The sequence below is a fragment of the Dipodomys spectabilis genome, unplaced genomic scaffold, assembly GCF_019054845.1.
Source record: "Dipodomys spectabilis isolate Male_0828 unplaced genomic scaffold, ASM1905484v1 ptg000009l, whole genome shotgun sequence".
NCBI lineage: Eukaryota > Metazoa > Chordata > Mammalia > Rodentia > Heteromyidae > Dipodomys > Dipodomys spectabilis.
This window is the reverse complement of record NW_024870686.1, coordinates 16,446,470-16,466,557: the sequence shown is the minus strand read 5'-3', so window position 1 is coordinate 16,466,557 and position 20,088 is coordinate 16,446,470. Positions and strand designations below refer to the sequence as shown.

The following is a 20,088-nucleotide window of genomic DNA, read 5'->3' as shown; positions in this document are numbered from 1 at the left end:
TAAGAATGGAAATAAAAAATAGATACCTCTTCAAAATATAGTTGACCTCTTAGAAAATATGCCAGACTATCCCCTCTTCTTATTCTTTCTTTCAAGAGCTGCAATGCTTTATCCACCAAAATAGCATGGGTATAATGATCTGATTTTAAAAGGTAAAAATTCCATTAACCATTTCATGTGACTATTCTCTCTTGAAATAATTAGAACTCATCTCACATTGCTAATATTAGTTTATTCCCTAATTTTTATTCCTAAAACTGGCCTCTTTGGCTCAAGGGAAAAGGATGACCTAAATAAAAGCATTATCACAGGACCTAAACCTAAACTTACAATCAAGAAATATTCATTGATTGATTTTTTCAAACCTCTTTTCATTGCCAGATAGGACTTCTAACAAGGTGCAGGGATTGGTTTTTCTTTTGGTAGAGCTGATCTGTAGGTGAGTTAAATTCTTAACCTATAGCTTAATTAGAACTTTAACCAAATAAGCTGATCATTCTGGTTTAATTTCTTTGAGTCTATTTAACAATACCTTCAAATACCTTCATTTCAAGTAAGGCAAATAAAACAGGATATTCTATCTTGAACAAAAATGACATATGACCTCTTTTTCTAGGAGCATGTTTGTCACATCCTGAAAGTAATATTAGAACCTAGACCAAATTGGGAGACTTCTCCACTGATAATTTGTTCCCAGAATAAGAAGCAATTTCACAGATTCTTGCAGGAAAGCTAGAACTAGAAAATCAACCATCTCCTTAAAATCAATAAGATGCATTTCCTGGCTTTTTTTCTAGCATAAACAATGAAATTTCAGTATAAACATTTTCTAAGGGAAGATTAAATGTCCAAGAGAAGATTAAAAATATTGTCCAAAGGAAGATTAAATACCAGGTTTATCATTTTTCCACTGGAAGAATTTTTGGTGCTTAGCAGCATACTGAGCTATAGAGGCATAAAAAGGATTCTTGGGCAACTTTTCACTGGTCAAGTCCATCTTGTTTTCACAATGTGTATTCTGTAAACAAGAAACAAAAATGGGAGACATTTGTTTCTCCTGAAAAATCACAGCGAGATTCCATTCCTATAGTTGGTACCCATTGTAAAAAGCATCTTCACCTATTCACCTATCAGTAGACACCAAAGTACCAGGGTTGTGAACATTCCTACATAGGCTATATCTCTCATAGCCATCCTTCTGCCTTTTTTTGCACAGGGGATAATGAGGAACCATGTTAGCAAGTCCTGTCTGGCTTTAAGTTCACACACTGGAGAGTCATGTTACTTTTTATAACTGCTGCCTCTTGGTGAGAACTGGTGATGCTGTTCTTATATATGAAATATATATATGTACATATATATTTCTTAATATATATGTACATATACATATTTCTTGTATATACTTCTTATATTAAGAAATATCTATCTATCTATCTATCTATCTATCTATCTATATATACATATATATATTTCTTGTGCACTGGTGTCTTCCTATTGCTTTATAACTGAAGCACATCAAGGAATCCATTTCAACTTAAAGCATATGTCTATTTTACCTGGGGAAATGTTTTAGCTGTGTTGCTCAGTTTTAGCCTTCCTTCTGCAATGGATTCCCATGTGATGAGACAGGTCACAGCTGAATGGTAAATCAGAGCCTTAATAACAATGTAGAGGCCACCTCATTTGGAATGAAGGAGTCCAGGTGGGCCTGGGCTGAGAGTAGTTGAGACAGCAAACTCTGTCACTCTGTGTTGCTATGCTTTTTTGTTTTTGTTTATTTCTTGACATTCTATTGTTACAATCTATTTTCACCAATAAGGGGCCACATTCCAGTCAAGGTTCCTGATTGGTGGTCAAGGGAAGAGCTCAAGAGACTCTTCGTGTGATTGGAAAGATGCATTTACAGAACTAGAGGGTACTATTTTAATTGCTGTATTAAATGAGATGAAATGTAGAAAGGGGAGAGCATTCGATACATTAGCAAAAAGAAAATTTCCTGAACTATCTTCATGAATCTGGAAGAGTTGTTTTATTTAGAAGTTTATTTAGCAGTTTCCAGTGGGATGCCAGTGGCTCCTACTGGTAATCTTAGCTACTCAGGAGGCTGAGATCTAAGGAACTAGACTGAAGCCAGCTGGGCAGGAAAGTCCATGAGACTCTTAGCTCCAATATACCACCAAAAGGCCAGAAATTGAGCTGTGGCTCAATTGGCAGAGCATTAGCTTTGAGCAGAAAAGCTCAGGGACAGCACTCAGACTCTGAGTCTGAGGATTGGCTCACAGGTGCATGTGCATACACACTCCCCCCCCCCCCCCCCCCCCCTCCACACACAGGTTTCTTAGCCAGGCACCATTAAGTGACTCATGCCTGTAATCCTAGCTGAGAGTCTGAGGATTACACTTCAAGGTCTGCTTGAGCAGGAAAGTCAGAAAGAATGCTGGGCAGATTGTGATTCATGTGTGTACCTGGCCAGGAAGGAAGACCCTATCTAAAACATAACCAGTGCAAAAGAGGGCTGGAGGTACGGCTCAACAATAGGGTACCTGCCTAGCAAATGTGTGGCCCTGAATTCAAACCCTGGTACTGCCAAAACATAATGTCTTTTTTTTTTTTGCCTATAGTTTGGACTTTTATAGGTAGTTTGAACTAAAAGATTGAAAACTATATATCCCCTTCCTAGATATATAAAATTATTTGATTATATGATCTCCCAAATCTATTGTTGCATTAATAAATACGAAATCCCAAGGAGCTTTAGAATGAAGCAATCTAGAGAAGGTATTTAGGAGAAAAACATTTCAAGTGGGATGGTGCAGATCCTGCAGTATCAGATATTACTCAGAAACTGGGTGCAGAAGTGTTTATTTTCACTTCAAACAACCCCCTTTATTAAGCTGTATCCAAAAGGCTGAAGAAAGAAGCTTGACATATGCAGGAAGGGACTCAACAATGAAATGAATCATAAGCAATAATGTGTTGAGCTCACATTGTCTTCTGTTATGGTAAGACTGTCCATCGTGTTTGCTGCTGCAGCTTAAAAGAAATGTTGACGAGAGTCTGGAAAAGAAAAGATTTATTTAACTCCTATGACATGTCAGGTACTGCTCTCTGTTCCACTTTACAAGCACTCCTTCAAAACCTCATGAAATTGGGACTGTTCTAATGAGGCCCATTTAACATAGGAGGAAGCCGAGGCATCCACCGTGAGGAAGTTGCAATACCTTACCTGATATCAGGGGCATTGTGCCTTTCTTAAAGAGATTGATTCAATTAAGAACAGAAAAAGGTACATTCAGAGAAGGAAAAATGGTACTCTCCCTGAATTAAAAAAAGACACCAAGATTCCTACTATTACCATTATTATTATTTTCCAGGCCTGGGTGGCTTGAACTCAGGGCCTGCACTGTTGCTGAGCAATCTACCACTTGATACACAGTGTCACTTCCAGTTTTTTTCTGTTTGTGTGGTACTGAGGAATTGAACTCAGGGCTTCATGCATGCTAGGCAAGCACTCTACCACTAAGTCACATTTCCAGCTCCTACTATTGCCATTTTTAACTTGTAATATTTAACAATCTAATAATAACTGTCTCCCACTGTTGCTTGTTTTTTTTCTTCTCAAGGCTGGTACCCTACCATTTGAGATGCCCCTCCACTCTGGCTTTTTGCTGCTTAGTTGGAGATAAGAATCTCAAGGACTTTTTCTGGTTGAGCTGGCTCTGAATCAAAATTCTCAGATCTTAACCTCCCGAGTAGCTAGGATTACAGATATGAGTTACCAGTGCCTGGCAGAAAACCATAATGAGGGAAACATAATGATTTAAGTTGCTTCTAATCATCTTTTCCTTCACCCAGTTTTCACCATGGTTAACATTACTATGGTGTTTCTCACAAGTAAGACATCAACATTGGTACACTGTCATTAGAATTTCACCAAGTTTTCCATTGATGCTATCCAAATGACCACACTGCAATTCATCATCATGTATTTTGGTTTCCTCTGGTTTGCCCGTAGTTTCTCAAACATTTGTTTGAAGAGTGTCAGGTAACTTACAAAGTGTGCTCCAATCTGGGTTTATATGATGTCTTACGACTAGCTGGACTTGGGTTACATATAGGTTTGGGAATGACTAGCATAGAGAGGAACTGGTCTTCTCATCATTATATCAAGAGTTTATGCTGCCCACATAATTTATCATTGATGATGTTAACAATTACTTAGCCAAAGTTATTTTGGACACGTTTCTCCATAGTGTACACTCTGGAAGCAAGGAGGTTGTGATGGTGGATTAGTCTCAACTCTAGACAATATGTATATAAATTATGTGGAATTTCCTAAAGAAGCATTATCCTTCATCTCCTACCAAAATAAACTTATTTATTTATATCACTAAGGATTCATGGAGATTTCGGTTACAGAATTTTAATCCAACAGTAGCATGGTGTTTAAATTCTTCCAGTTTTGGCCATTGGGGACTCTTGTCCAGCTGATCTGTGTCTCTCTGCCATGTCCCTATCCTATTGTTTTTCAAATATTTCCTTAGTTTCTGGAAATACAGAAGGCACCAGACACAAATTCTATTTTCCCTGCTCTAGCTCTAGAATTAAGAAGGAGTCTCTGTTTCTTTTATTAAAGGATGGTATTAGAAATCAAATGGTAAAGCTGGGTGACTTTGGCTCATGTCTGTAATGCTAACTACTCAGGAGGCTTTGACTTGGAGTATAGATGTTGGTACTCAGCTTGGGCAGGAATGTCTGTATGATTTCATATTCAGTTAACCAGCCAACAGGCCAGACTGGAGATGTGACTCAAGTGGTAGAACACCATGAGCAAGAAAGGTGAGCAAGTGTGAAGTCCTGAGTTCAAACTCTAGTATTCACGCACACCACAAAAGAACCCAAAGGGTATTTAATGTTTATTGCTTATAGGGCTTCTCAGGGTAGGAAGCTAGGAAATGTATACATCCTAATTCATATAGACATACATACCTATACTTATTTCTACATCCATCCTTCTGAATCTACATTAATGCAACTATGAGTTATGATGTCTTTGACAAACCAGTATCATATGGCTCATTTTAGCTCTCTCCACACTTCACTAAAACTTCCCAATGATATGAAACCTCTTATCTATAAAGTTTAATCTTTTTTGGTCAGTCATGGGGCTTGAACTCTGGGCCTGGGCGCTGTCCTTCAGCTCTTCAGTTCAAGGCGAGAGTCCTACCACTTGAGCCACAGCACCACTTCCATAAAGTTTAATCTTAAGGGCCAACTTTCCAATTTTTTTCCATTTCACTCAATATTTTTTATATATCTCCTGTAATTTCTACACTTCACTGAAAGAACAATATGGCCTGGAGAAATAATGAAACAATAAAACACTCTTCAAGGTGCTTTCCATTTCTTATTATTTTATATTTCATTTTATTCAGCAATACTGTAGGTTAAATTGAGTACCTGAGTTGAACTCAAGCTTACAAGTGCTATATCACTTGAGCTACTCTTCCTGCCCCGAAGTGAACATCTGAATACATGTCACCAGTGAAGATACTAGAGCCTTCATGAACACATTTGCAAGACATTAATCACCATCAAGTGAGGATGAATGTACATACCTTCCTCACAATACCCTGATGCAATTGGGTAGAACTATGTAGCTTGTCAACTTTCTCAAGAAGTCTGAGTAACCAATGCTGGAAGAATTTATTTATCAGGAATGAAGAATTTTTTGGTGGAAAATTCCTATGTATAATCAATATTAGAGTATGATTTTTCTAATGATGGTCATAACTGAATCAATTAGTTCAAGTTATTTGAATTTGTGAAAGTTTAAATTTGTGAATGGTTAAAACCAAAGGCTATTTGTTGAAATTCCAGATTTGTCTATAATCATCTATTCTATCTTTGTAAAGTTTTCTTTAGGGATAGATCATCTTTAGCTATAGAATTATCATCACAATATTGTTAATAAAAAAAAAAAAACTAGGGACAGTACCCAAGCCAAGTTCAGGCCCTATGACCAACAAAATTAATTAAACTTAAAAAATTAAAAATAAATAAAAAACTAGTTTTCACAGTAGAACTCTGGTCAGTCTTGACCTATCTTGGGCACCTGGGTAGTAATACAATTATCACATTTAGAAATATTTGATGAATATTACTTGAATGTATTTTGCTCTTATTCATTTTTCTTAGAAGAGCTGAGATTGTTTCACATATTGAAATTAAGCCAACTATTAAGATTTTTAGGATTACTTTATGTTCTTTCCCTTAATTTAGAGCTAATTTTTAAGGACTTTATGTATACAACTTAATTAGATGCTATATGGTAGTGAAAAGGGGATTATTAGTAGATATCCAATTTCTCCTCTTTTCAGTATTGTGCATTTAAGAAACATGTTTCAGTATCTTTTTGGCAAAAAAGAAACATTCTGGAAAGAAATGGAATTGAAGTAGGGATGCTGAATTAATGTGGCTTTCTTACTGTACAAAAAAAATTAGCCTATTGATTCCACTTTCATATTTTTTAGTTTCTATTACATATTCATATATTCAAAGGCATTCTTTCAATACAGGCAGTAGGCTAAGCACTGTGGAAGATTCAATTCTAGGAACAAAGTAATATTAATCACTATTTTATTGAATGCAAAAATTATTTTTCTGCAGATTATACTAATTTATTAAAGACTGCTGCTTTCATGAAAATAACCTTAGTAATTTGAACTTACCAAAATTCTTTGTCGTTATTTTTTGAGTCAGCATACATTTGTAATATGAGGGGGTTTCATTGTGATATTTTCATGCACTGACGCAGTGTACTTTTGAACAAATTTACTATATTCTTATACCTCCAATCCCTCCTCCCCATTTTTTCAAACAGTATTTAGTGGGCTTCATTATACTGCAATCCTGTGTGTGTGTGTGTGTGTGTGTGTGTGTGTGTGTGTGTGTGTGTATTCAATTCTGTTTACTCTTTAGTATCCATTCCTTTCTCCCACCAATCTTTTCCTGGACAAGTCCTCATTTTATATTCATAAGAGAGGACCAAAATATTTTTTAAATGCTTAGGAACAAAAAGAATGTGGGCTCAAAGGTCAAACAGCTTGAGCTAAAATATCAGTGTTACTTCTCAGTAATTACATGACACTAGACAAGTTTTAGAGATCCTCTCTGAGTTATTTTTTTCTGTAAAATAGACAAGATAATTATAATCACTAGTGTTAATTTTACTACATAGCAATACTGATTTAATCTCCATATAATAACCTGGAATATACATTAGTGGCATTGAAGAATTCGTCACTTGGAAGCTTTTCGCTTTATTTCATGGTGTATGTCTCATGTACTGTCACCAGACTGAGCTGCACATACTTCTCCCTACAGCAGAAGATACTTTACACTTCTTAGAAATACCCTGCCCTCTTTGAATCAATTAGCCAACTCACCCCACACATCTCTCCTTCGATGGTCATCTCATTTTTTTTTTTTTAATACTAATTCTATTTTGTCCCAGATGGAGGCATTTTCTTGCTTTAGTATTGTTTCCTTTGGAGCTCAGGTTCTTGGTCAGCTGGTTTCAGAAGGAAGCTAGCTGCCTCTCTCCCTGTGATTGGTAGAACTTTCTCACTTGTCTCTTTCGTTTGTTTCCATATCCTATGGATTTTTTCATTTTTGTTTTTTGGTCGGTGATAGGGCCTGAACTCTGGGCCTGGATGCTGTCCCTCCAGTTCACGGCTAGCGCTCTACCACTTGAGCCATAGTGCCACTTCTGGCTTTTTCTGATTATGTGGTGCTGAAGAATTGAACCCAGGGCCTCATGCATGCGAGGCAAGGACTCTACCACTGAGCCACCTTCCCAGCCCTGGATTTCTTTGTTTTATGACACATAACCTTTTCTGTGTTCAGAATTTAGCCTCATTACAAAATTGTGGAGATTATGGGTTTGAATTAGGTAGTTCATCATACTTTTTTATATACCTGTGGTAATATGCTTGTTTTTGTGTGTGTGTTAAGGATTATTCCCATATAAATGTGTAAAGTAACTGTAATTGGGAAATTTAATACATGTTAATAGCAAAAAAACAAAAATAAAAACAAAAGAAACCACTCATTCTAAATGGCATTCTTCTAAACACCTCTACTAGCAAATAAAATATGTAAGAGTTAGCAATGCTCAGGAGAGTGTCTATTGAATTATGTGTCTTAGACCACCTTCCTCATTGAAAATCCACCCTACCTGCTACATATTCAGTAAAAATTCTAGTGTTCAATGTCTCATAATGCACTTGCTCTCTGTGTTTCTGTGCCAGATTGCTTCATACAGTTCTAAATAAGCTAAAGGTTTATTTAGAGCATTCCTAAGCATTTAGAGCATATCCAGTTGAGATAGAAAACATTTTTTTTTTCTGAATCAAAGTGAGCAATGGAAAGTTATTGAGCGATCAAAGGAAATAAAGCTGTAATAACTTCTGAGGATGTCTCTTTTCCTGGGAAACAACCAGACTAAACGCACCTGTTTTATAGGAAAAGGATGTAACTTAGAGCCATTTTTCCACACCTCACATCCCATTATGTGAGCTAATCACATATGTTTTTTAAAACTCTAAGAAACTCTCACATCTTTGATCAGGAAATTCTAAAAATGGACATCTGTGCAAACCTGAAGCATAATTTCATGTGCCTTTAGAAAAGATGTTCACCTAACTAAATAAATCAGGAGACTGGAACCATGTGGTCTGCTACGTCTGACAGCTCTTCTGCAGTACCATCCTTCACCTCAAAAGGTATTGCGAGGTTAAATATTAAAAACCCAGAACATAAGTACTATTTCAAATATACACTCATATACACATGAAAACAAATGTTTAAACCTTACTCCCTTGGGTTAATGCATATGTGTAAGAAAAATTTATGACTGAAAATGTTCTGCATCCAAAACTGGAGCTAAAAGACCGCTGACATTGAAAAGACATCTGTGCTTGTTTTCCCAATGTATGATTATATAGTTTTTCCAGACCTAGATAGAAGGAAGTTACTAGGATATTAGAGGAAAAGAGATGGCTGAAGCTTTGATTTTTAGCTAGGTTAATCTGAAAGAGTACTCAGGGAGAGTCATGGACTGACTATGATGCCAGGGGCTACTATTCGAAGCCAGTCTGATTCTCAAGTTTATAGAAGAGAACGAATGAGGCTCAGGCGACACAGCCATATTCCTGCCTTGCTTTCCCTAAGAGGATGGGGTTACAGTCAGCTCCTACTTCCTGTCGGTTCATTGTCCAAAGAACTGTTCCCAAACCGGGCAAGGCCCATCTTGGGCCCAGCGCTCAGGGTTCGCACACGACAATGGGGTGGGGGGGGATCACCCTTTAGACCCCAGGCCTGGCAGGGTAATCCAGCCCATTGGGGGAGGCTGGTTCTTCTAGTACTGATCCCCTGAATGCTCAGGTGCACGATCTCGGGCCCGGGCTTGGGGGTAACAGGCGTCTGGGACGACTCTGAACTTGAGGCAGAGGTGTCACTCCTCTCCAGCTGGTGGCTGCTTCCAGAGGCGGTGACTGGTCTGGCCAGCCTGGGAACTGCTTGTGGTTTCCTCTTTTCCGGGATACGTGCGTGCTCGCAGAACTCAAAACCTTTGGCCCGGAGGCCGGCTTCTCTAGAGGATTAAAGGGCTTGGCAATGGAGCACGGTACGTGTCTAACCGAGCGCGTCTCATGGCGGATGCTGAAGATCAACCACTCGGGCTCTGAGTCCACGTCGCCCGCCTACTCCGAAGCGCATGCTCGTGTCGGAGCTCCCAGACCGACCCCAGGGACCACCCCCCCCAGTAGGCGTTCCCGACGTCTCCTAGCACGGCTCAACGAATCGGCTGGCGGATTCGCCCTGCCAGCCCCTCCTCCCGCCCTGCCAGTCACTCGGGTGTGTGTGTGTGTGTGTGTGTGAGTGCGCGCGCGCTCGCGGCGGCTGGGCGGGGGGGTGGGGGGGGGGTGGGGCGTTGTATTCGCTTCCGCACGTGGGAGTGTTTGTGTACGTGCGGGGGCCGCGGGGCTGGGAATGTTCGGGCGGTTGGCGGTTGGGGATTCATTAAGCTGCCGGGGCGCGGCCCGAGCGACCTTTAAATAATCGGGCCTCCAGGCCGGCGGGTGCGACGCTTACCTGCGGGTCTGCGCCGAGCCTGGCCAGCAGCACACTCAGAGTCGGGGCGTTCGCGTCCGGCGGGAGATGCTGTTGCTAGATCGCACCCCTGAGGTGAGCACCGTCCCTCCGGGTCTCGCAGGCCGCAGCCCGTGGACGGAGGGGGAGACAGCTGCAAGCTCAGCCGTGTTAGGAGGAAGGCTCTCGCCGGCGCGGGCGATGGAGAGGGGCGCTGAGTCTGTTCTCTTCTCCGCAGGTGGAGGGTCTCAGGCCTTTGCTGGAGTCGGGGGCTTCGGTCAACGCGCCCCCGGATCCCTACGAGCAGTCGCCCGTCCACTTGGCCGCGGGCGGCGGGCTCGCTGGCTTCCTCCTCCGGCAGCTGCAAGCGGGCGCTGACCTCAACCAACAGGTAACTAGGTAACTGATTGTTGCCGTGCGCACCGCCCTCCGCGTACACACGGACGCTTGCGAGCTGCGGGAATCTACTCCCTGGCTGCGGGACACGCGTCCCTAGCGGAGATGTCCAGGCTGGAATCTACTCCCTGGCTGCGGGACACGCGTCCCTAGCAGAGGTGTCCAGGCTGCATGTCGCGCAAGCCACAGAAGTAACCTAAGCAGGTTGAGTGTCCACATCCGTCAGACAAAACGTGACATGACCTTATCTAATGCCCGATCAGTATAGTTTTGACACGTATTTTACACTTTCATACTGCATCTCACAATTCAGGACCTACTTTACTTTTAAAAACAACAGTCCTGGGCTTGGATTCGGGGCCCGGGCTCCGTCCCTGAGCCTCTTTTCTGATTCGAGGCCACCACAGCGCCACTTCCTTTTTTTTTGATTTTTGGTTTTTTTTCCTTGGTGTGTGTGGTGCTGAGGAATCCACCCAGGGCTTGCTTCCTGCATGCTAGGCAAGCTCCTTCCACCAAGCCACCTTCCCTGCCCCCTGTATTTTACCCTCATAGCATATCTCAACCACCTTTCAAATGCTTCTTCGCTGTAAGTGGTTACTGCACTAGGTCAACAGTTTTTTGGTGGTCCCCTCCCCCTCTTAAATTTTGACAAGGTCTTCTTGGTAGTACAAGCTGGCCTTGAACTCCTGATTGTTGGGATTTCAGGAATAGGCTACCCTAGTTGACTGGTTTATTTCAAAAAAAGTAATCGTTACATTACCACTCTCAGCACAACGGCTGAAGTAACTGCCAGCCATGCCCACAATCATCATAGTTTACTACTGAATTTCCTTGGGGTGATGTGCGTATTTCACTGAATATTTGAAGTCTAGTGAAATTTTAACTTATAACTATTGGTGCTTGCCTTCACTTAAATATTGATATATAAGGATGTAGCTGCACATGTTTTAATGGATGGAAAGAGTTTCCATCTTTTCAATGAAAGATTGAAAATTTTAGTCTATACAATGGTTTGAACTGTTTTCCTCAAATAGCTATTAGACTTCCTCCTTACCAGCTTCCACAAGGTCATGGTAAGTGAGAGACTCAGAAATATGCTCTTATTTTAAAGGATGTTTGGGGAGAAGCACCTCTTCACAAGGCAGCAAAAGCGGGAAGCCTGCAGTGTCTTAGCCTGCTTATTGCCAGTGATGCCCAAATTGAGTGAGTAGCAAATCAGTGCTTTCAGATTTTGTTTTGTTGGATTAATCAAACTTTTTACTTGTCTAATTGGAAACTTGGTGTTAGTATTGAAATGTTTATCTAAGCTCTTAAGTGATTTATTAATATCAATTTGAGCAAGTGAAAAAAATGGATCCTGAGCAATCAGAGCTGCAGTTCTTCAGCATGGCAGTATTCTATTTCAGTTTTGCCTTAGGAGAACCTATTCTACCGTTTTCATCAATGATGTTTGGTGACTCATTGACAGGGAACATTAAATACTCGGTATTCATCAAACAGTAAAAAATGATCATAAAAATCTACGGAATGCTTATGTTGAATCTGTTAGCCACTAGTGATAATAGTGTGTGCAAAAACAAAATTTCCCTTTACCTCTTTATGCCCTTCTTGTTCCTTGTCCTCCTTCCTATTTCCCCTTTTCTTTCTTCTTCCTCCTGGCCTGTTATTGTTTGTTTATGTGCTGGGAATTAAATAAGGGTCCTCCACTAACCTGCATCCAAACTGAGATGAGCCGGAATTGTTAGTTTTTTAAAAAGGCTGGACAATTGTCAACTTTTATTGAACTCACCTTTTGTCTAATTTCAGTTTATGTAATAAGAATGGGCAAACAGCAGAAGATCTTGCTTGGTCATGTGGATTTCCAGAATGTGCCAAGTTTCTCACAATGATTAAATGTATGCAGACAGTAAAATCAAGTGAACAATCCAATAGAGATGACTGTGTCCCATCACTTAAACAGAAACGATGTATTGGAAGTGTAGAAAATACCAATGTGAAACGGAAGTGTTGGTAAGTAACATAAGCTGCTTCTTTCCCCCTTAAGAATATCTCTTCTAGCATAGATTTAGTGTTTCATTTAAATACCAGCATTCTTATTTCTAGCATTATTTGTATCTATTTATTTTGGCAGTGCTGGTACTGGAGTGTGAACTTGAGACTTCATACTTGCTAGGCAATTGCTCTACCATTTGACACACTCCTAGTTTAGGGTCTTGTATTTCTTTCTTTGCTTCTTTTTCTCTCTCTTCTCTTCTGTTTTCCCTTCCCTTCCTTTCTCTGCTCCCTATCCTTTACCCTTTTCCATTTCCTTCTGTACTTGGGACTAGCCTCAGACCATGATACTCTTACTCTGCGTCTATCATTGGGATTTACCCTTTAGTTTTCATTAACATTTTAATATTATTTGCAGTTCCTACTGCTAGATTCTAAGACCTATAGAAGTATAGGGAGAAAAACTTATTTTAAGTCTTTAAGTTAACATGTTTTCAAAACAGATATTCTGTGGATTTTGAAGAAGTTAGAAGAAGTGATTCATTGCATGCAAGCAATGGCCTTTGGCTTATCATATACATCTAACTCCTTCTGAGAAGGAAGAAAATTTGCTTCCAAGTGAAGAGAACATTTAAGAAATACATGTATTTACATGCCTGTAATATTCTGGTTGTACATACTCTGACTTTCAAGTTATTAAAATGTGTAAAGGATAAAAGTGTCCATGCAGTTATTTACTACCTTTGGGGGAAAAATAATTTGCACGATCAAACTATGCCCAGGATTTAATTTGATATTAAGCATTTTTATTAACAGATTTATTATAGCAGTTTACTTCAGTTTCTGAATCCGAGATTATATAATCTTTGGCCGCTGAGGTAGACATAAATTATAGTAAGCATCCTTGTTCCAAAAGTCTGGGCCTTTCCATCCACACCAGCCCTGGAGAAGGAAAGGAAATGTTTACAACATTATGAGACTTCAGGGTAGAAATTCTAAAATGAAGCTCTATCAGTGACATAGAATTCCCAGATTTTAAAACTTTTATTTCTACACGAGTCTTTGTAAAAACTGAATTCAGATACTATATGTTATTCCTTTGAAGATGGAAGTTTCACAGCTCAGGTGACTGATAACATGTAATGCCCTGATTTGCTGATGGACTGTGTTATCTTAGTTATACCCATGAGTGCAAATAGGTAACCTTCAGTGCATTTAGGTTTGAGGAAATGTAGTGAGAAAGCTCAGCTTGCCCGATGCATTAGTGTGTTTTCATTTTCCTCATGCTACAAGCAGTTCTCCTTTGCATTATTCATCTTTAGCATATAAGACTGAAGATTACTTTCTAGCACAGTCTTGTTATGAATATGGATGTTTATCACATTTCTGATTTTTAATTAAATATATATCTTTTATTGTAACCATACTGTACAGAGGGCTTACAGTCACATGAGTAAGGTATGAGTACATTTCCTATCCAGCATTGTTAGCCCCTCCTTTGTTTTTCCCCTACCAGTCCTTTCCTCCCTACCTCCCCAACACCTCCCTCCCCTCTTCCCAAGTTGTAAAGTTTTTGTTTTCAACATAGGGTACTTGTTATGAATATGGAAGTTGATCACATTTGATTTATTTAAAGAAGAAAAAGCAGAGGACTGGTCTATATAAGGCTACATAATACTCAAATGAGTTGGTTTGAGAAACACTAGTGAGGCTTGTTACCACGGTGTGACAAGTGGATTAACTGTAGCTGACTCAAACTGCTGGGCATTGTGGCAGGGCTGAAAGCCAAAGTGCGTTAGGACAACTGTGAACTAGCTCTAGCTCTCTTCTCACATGGAGGGCTGGCTCACTGTAGATGGCCTTTTCTTTTTGATTGTAAAGATAAGATACATACTGAAAGATCAAAGTAAAATTATCAGCCCTTTCCAGGTAAGCACCATAAAGTTTCAATAACTGTTGAATTGTTTCTATACATTATAACTCCCTTATATTTTTATAAAAATATTAAAAAAAATCTGAGCTCTTAAATCTGTCTTCTTAGAACAAGTATAAAAAAGACTTACATTATCTCTTGTTTAGTCTTTTTTTGTCAGTTGTGGGGCCTGAACCCTGGGCCTAGATGCTGTCCTTGAGTTCTTTTGCTCAAGGCTGGCATTCTAGCATTTTGAGCCACAGTGCCACTTCTGGTTTTTTGGTTAATTGGAGATAAGAGTCTCATCCACTTTCCTGCTCTGGCAGGCTCTGAACCGTAATCCTCAGATCTTAGCCTCCTGAGTAGCTAGGATTATAGGCATAAGCCACCAGCACCTGACTTTGGTTTAGCCTTTATTGTTTCTTCACATCAATAGTACTTCTGAGGCTGTGTTGTGGCTTCAAGGTTCTCTCTCTCTCTCTGTCTCTCTCTTTCCCTCCCCTCTTTTTCCATCCTCTCCTTCCTCCTCCTCACCCCTTCTGCTCTTCCTTTCCTTCCTCTGATACAGAACGCAGGGCATTATACCTTCTAGACAAGCATTCTTTGGCTTCATTCATTCATTTATTCAGTCATTCACTTGCCAATCCTGGGGATTTCACTCAAGGCCTGGGTGCAGTCCCTGAGCTCTTTTGCTCAAGGCTACTACTCCTACCACTGGAGCCACAACTCCACTTCCAGCGTTTTATGGTTAATTGGAGATAAGAGTCTTATGGACTTTTCCTGCCCAAGCTGGCTTTGAACTGTCATCTTCAGAGCTCAGTTTTCTGAGTAGCTAGGAACATCGGTGTGAGCCACTGGTGCCCAGCTGCTCAGTTGCTATATATTTTTTAAAATAAAGTTTATTCTATTCTATTGGAAGACATTGTAAACTTCAATATGTTTGTCTATGCAAAGTTATAAAGAGTATTCCAAAGGAATATATCATGAACTTTGTGTTTAATAACTGAAAAGATTTTTTGTTTTTACAAATTTAACCTAAATTTTGCCTTTTGCAGGTTAAGTGTTTTTCTTGTCCTCCCTATTTGAGACCCTTCACCTTAGAATACCTTCTTAGAGTGTAATCTGCCCTTGGTTTAATAGCTAGGGTGCTACCCTTCACTTCTGGATTCTTTACATTGTATCTAAATTTGTATTAAATGGTTACATACCTTTTCTAAAATAACTTGCAGATCTTCAGCACCTGTGTAATGGGGGTCTAGAATCAGAAATTTTATCTGTCCTGTAATCTCATTCCATGCAACACCTAGTATAGTGTGAGCCAACACTCCTCCTCCTAAGAAGAAACAGGAGATACAAGAGGCATAAATGAGTCCCAATTGACTATTCAATTCAAATTTGAAAAAATCATTTGGCCTATTAACTGTCTTGAAACAGCAATAATGTTGACTGCTCTCCCTATACTGTAAAAGACCATGATGGCAAATATACTGTGAAAAGAATGAATCTTTAAGACATAAAAATGCAATCCCAGCTTTAATCATATCTCCTTTCAAATTTCCTAAAGTATATCTAGAAAGGGTCTTAGAGGTCCGACCTCCTCCAAACAGTTGTCATCAGTGCTGTTGTACCTCTTACAGTAGATGGTGCTGCTGCCTCTGCTCTGAGCATTGCCAGTCATCTGGCCCATCCACTTGCAAACGTTCTTTGTGATGTGCTGCTGACATTGGCCTATCTCCATCCCCACATAGTAGTCTTAGCTTGCCATTTCATTACAGAACAAATGTTATCCTTTATTCAATCATGAGTCATTAGATCAGTGAATCCAATCATTTTATAAAATTACAGAATCACACAGCCAGCCAAATTGTAAAAGAGCCATGACTTATAATGCTGTGTCAAATGACTTGTCACTTCCTTTTTTCATTGCCCTTGGGTCTTTAAATGTTTAAACATAGTCCTTATTTCTCTTTTCAACTTTTATGTCTGCTATTACAGACTTTATTATTAGTAAATTTTTGTAACCTCTCCATTTTGGAAACTGAAAAAAAATTCCAAAGATCAATATGTTATAAAAGTTAAAAATTTTAAATGTTGAAAATGGTTTATTTTCTATAACATTAATACTATATATCTGTAAGTTTTATTGAGTCTCTACTCCACTGCCAAAAGAACCCAAGGTCACCGAAAGAACTCACCAATCATCACTGGAGTGCCTTCACTCTGGAAGTGACTGGCCAGTTCCCGTCCTTGAGAAGCCATTTCTGAACCTTGGCTAGAAAGAGACAATTTTCTATCAGTTAACCTACTGCTCACACTAAGATGAAATATTGACCTTTTTTTTCTTTATGGTTTGTTATTGAAAATAAGAGCTAAAATTTAAATGATAGGATTGACAGCTTCTTTCTATCTATCTATCTATCTATCTATCTATCTATCTATCTATCTATCTATCTATCTATCTATCTATCTATCTATCTATCTATCTATCTATCTATTTTAAGCTGGTCCTGGGACTTGAACTCAGTGTCTGGTTGCTGTCTCTGAGCTTTTTCCCTCAATCAAGGCTGGCACTCTACTACTTGAGCCACAGCTTCACTTCAGCTCTTTAGTAGATTAGTCTTCCTGGACTTTCCTGCCCCAGTATGGCTTTGAATTGCAATCCTCAAATTTCAGCCTCCTGGGTAGCCATGGTTCCAGGCATGAGCCATTGGTAGAGACCATTAACTGTTAGGAAAGAAGCAGAAAGACCTTGATGTTTTGCTTTTGTAACTGGATGAAAGTTGTGGATTTTTAACATGATACTGAAGCTGGTCACACCTTGATGCCCAGGGGGCTCTTATGGGTAGATTTAACTATCAGCAAAATGAGTTTTAAGTCTTAGCTTCTTGCACAAACATTCTACCAACTTGAGCTATCTTGAGCTATGTACCCAGCTCAAGGTTTGAGTTTTTGTCATCTTGCTGTGGGACTTCAGAGTTTGTATTCTCTTCATTAAGTTAGAACCAATAAGCTGGGCACTGGTTGTTCACGCCTGTAATCCTAGCTACTTGGGAGGCTGAGATCTGAGTATCATAGTTCAAAGCCAGCCCCAGCAGAAAAGTCAAGAGACTCTTATCTCCAGTTAATAACAACAACAAATAAAAGCTGGAAGTGGATCTGTGGCTCTAGTGGTAGAGTAGTAGCCTTGAGCAACAAAGCTCAGGGACAGCATCCAGGCATCCAGGACAGCAATAACATTAGGACCAACACACACACACACACACATACACACACACACACACACAAAACCAAACAAAACAAATTATGCCTAATAATACCTGCCCTCTGTACATGATAGAAGATATTCTAGGACAGTATACTTGCCTGTGAAGCCAATATGAAAACAGCAAAATGTTTTCAGGTACAACACACTATTATTTTAGGAAGTATTCTGATATAGCATTTAATTGTTTTCTTTTTGAGAAAACAAAGATGGTTCTGAAATGGATGGTGAACTTAGAACTACTGAACTTTACATACCATTATCAAAAAATAGTAAAAAAATAGTAAATTGAACCATCTTAAGCTGAGGTTTTTTTCATTTGTTTGTTTGGTTTTTTTTTGGACGTGCTAGGCAGTACTAAATCTTAGCTCTTGGCTTAGTGGATAACAAGGCAAATACAGTTGTTTGTTTGTTTGTTTGTTTGTTTTGGGTTCGGTCATGGGGCCTGAACTCTGGGCCTGGGCACTGTCTCTCAGCTCTTCAGCTCAAGGCTAGCGCTCTACCACTTGAGCCACAGCACCACTTCCGGCTTTTTTCTTTTTGCTTATGTGGTGCTGAGGAATCGAACCCAGGTCCTCAGGCATGCAAGGCAAGTGCTCTACCACTGCGCCACCTTCCCAGCTTGGCAAATATAGTTTTAATGTACCCAAACTTTGACTTTTTAAAAACAGTCCTTTTCTTCTTAGTCTCCTGTCAATATTTGGCATTGATTTCCATAACCACTCCAAAATGTTATTGTGAAGTCAAACATATTAAGTCCTTGGTTAATAAGAAGCCTGCCACTAAAATTTTCAATAGGAAATATATTTTAGTGCATAAGTTCACCCAGTAAGGAGTAAGTAGTAGCAAAAGCTGTGTGCTCATGCCTCTAATTCTACATACTTCAGAGGCTGAGATCTAGAGCATGAAAGTTCAAAGTCAGCCTGGGCAGAAAAGTGTCCTACATACCATCTCAAATAACCACAACCACAAAAATCCAAACCCAAGACCCCCACAAAAACACAACAAACAAAAGTAAGGCTAGAGGTGGCATAGATCAAGCATTCTAGCTGAGCAAGCAAGATGAGCAAGACTGAGAGGCTCTAAATTCAAGGCCTGGCACTAGAAAAGAGAGAGAAAGAAAGACAGACAGACAGAGGAGAAGAGGAGAAAAGGAGAAAAGATGAAAAGGAGAAAAGGTGTGGTCAGAAATAGCAACAGTCATTAACTTATATTTTCTTATATTTAAATATTAGAATTGTGGAAAAGATAAAATGTTAACTGTTGATTTATTAGCATAAAAGAAAAAAGCAGGAAGCAAACATAAAGGTTAGCTGCAGATTAACATTTGATTTTCTCCTTTTAGGACTTAAAAGATTTTTTTCTTTTTTTAAAATTTAATTTTATTGTAAAGGTAATATACAGAGGGGTTACAGTTGTATAAGCAAGGTAATAAGTACGTTTCTTTTCAAACAGTATAACCCCTTCCTCGTTTTCTCCCATTTCTTTTTTTTTTCCTGACTATACCTCTCTCTCTTTCTGGAGCCAGGGAACTGTTTGCTTAGGTTTTTTGCTCAGGGTTGGCATTCTACCACTTGAACTCCATTTCTAATTTGTTGGTGGTTAATTAGAGATAAGAATCTCACAGAATTTCCTGCTTTGAACCATGATCCTCAGATCTCAGCCTCTTGACTAGCTAGGATTATAGGCATGAATCATTGGCACCCAGCTGACATTTTGAAGATTTAAGCACAACAAAATTAGACTATCTAGCTACAACGTGACTGGAAGTTAATGTATTTCTAAGTTTCCCTTGTTTGGTCTAAAGTGGGGCAAGGATAATTCAAGTACATATCACAGTTTAGTCATGAAAATCTTATTAGCAAGTAATATATAAATAACAAATATATACTTGTAGAGTTAAAATGAAACTTATAAAGCAATGGGATAATAAAGAGGAAGAGAAAGGAATGAAAATAAATGAGGGAAGAAGATACCAGTTTTTTTAAAATTAGTTTAATAAAATGACAGCCTATCACTTTGAAAGGATTTAGCTAATTTCACAAAGCTTCCTTACCTGACAAACAGTATTTTTGAAGTTACACCAATCAGTTGGTTCAGTACCAGCTGTACCTCAATGGATCCAATCCATTGTCGTGATCCCACAAATGTTGCTGGTTTGTCACCGGCATCAACTAGAGCCTTTATATATTAAAAATATTTTTAAAAAAATCCATATTTAAGACAATTTTAGGGTATTTTTTTCCTGATTTACAAGTACAAGAATATTTTTCCCAAAGCAGAAATACATCTCAACTAGTAGGTAATTTGATTATCAATGGTCTAGTAAGAGCTGAGCTAATACAATGTACAATTGATTGTAATTTCAAATGGC

The 20,088-nt window shown here is 39.2% G+C and overlaps 3 protein-coding genes across 4 annotated transcripts in view; 1 reads left to right on the top strand and 2 right to left on the bottom strand.

Moving 5' to 3' along the window:
• Window positions 1–10,226, bottom strand: part of LOC122126784 (LRP2 binding protein) — an 18,206-nt gene extending 7,980 nt beyond the window's left edge. Inside the window, exons 1-4 of the mRNA XM_042701290.1 lie at window positions 10,156–10,226; window positions 2,987–3,057; window positions 892–1,018; window positions 27–139 (exon numbers count right to left, since the gene is read on the bottom strand). Coding sequence (XP_042557224.1) covers window positions 27–139; window positions 892–1,018; window positions 2,987–3,016 — 270 coding nt within the window. The 5' untranslated portion in view covers window positions 3,017–3,057; window positions 10,156–10,226. The remainder of the gene's footprint in view (window positions 1–26; window positions 140–891; window positions 1,019–2,986; window positions 3,058–10,155) is intronic.
• Ankrd37 (ankyrin repeat domain 37) lies at window positions 10,055–13,355 on the top strand. Of its 2 annotated transcripts, XM_042701308.1 has the most exons (5): window positions 10,055–10,248; window positions 10,391–10,543; window positions 11,660–11,751; window positions 12,355–12,558; window positions 13,044–13,355. In XM_042701308.1, coding segments are annotated over exons 1-5 (477 nt in total). In that variant the 5' UTR covers window positions 10,055–10,221; the 3' UTR covers window positions 13,045–13,355. The 2 variants fall into 2 exon arrangements, with proteins under 2 accessions (XP_042557242.1, XP_042557233.1); XM_042701299.1 differs by lacking the exon at window positions 13,044–13,355 and having other exon boundaries at window positions 12,355–13,021.
• Ufsp2 (UFM1 specific peptidase 2) overlaps window positions 13,325–20,088 on the bottom strand; it is a 19,096-nt gene continuing 12,332 nt past the window's right edge. The window contains exons 9-12 of the mRNA XM_042701279.1: window positions 19,771–19,895; window positions 16,648–16,724; window positions 15,661–15,785; window positions 13,325–13,482 (exon numbers count right to left, since the gene is read on the bottom strand). Of these exons, the coding sequence (XP_042557213.1) occupies window positions 13,396–13,482; window positions 15,661–15,785; window positions 16,648–16,724; window positions 19,771–19,895 (414 nt within the window). The 3' untranslated portion in view covers window positions 13,325–13,395. The remainder of the gene's footprint in view (window positions 13,483–15,660; window positions 15,786–16,647; window positions 16,725–19,770; window positions 19,896–20,088) is intronic.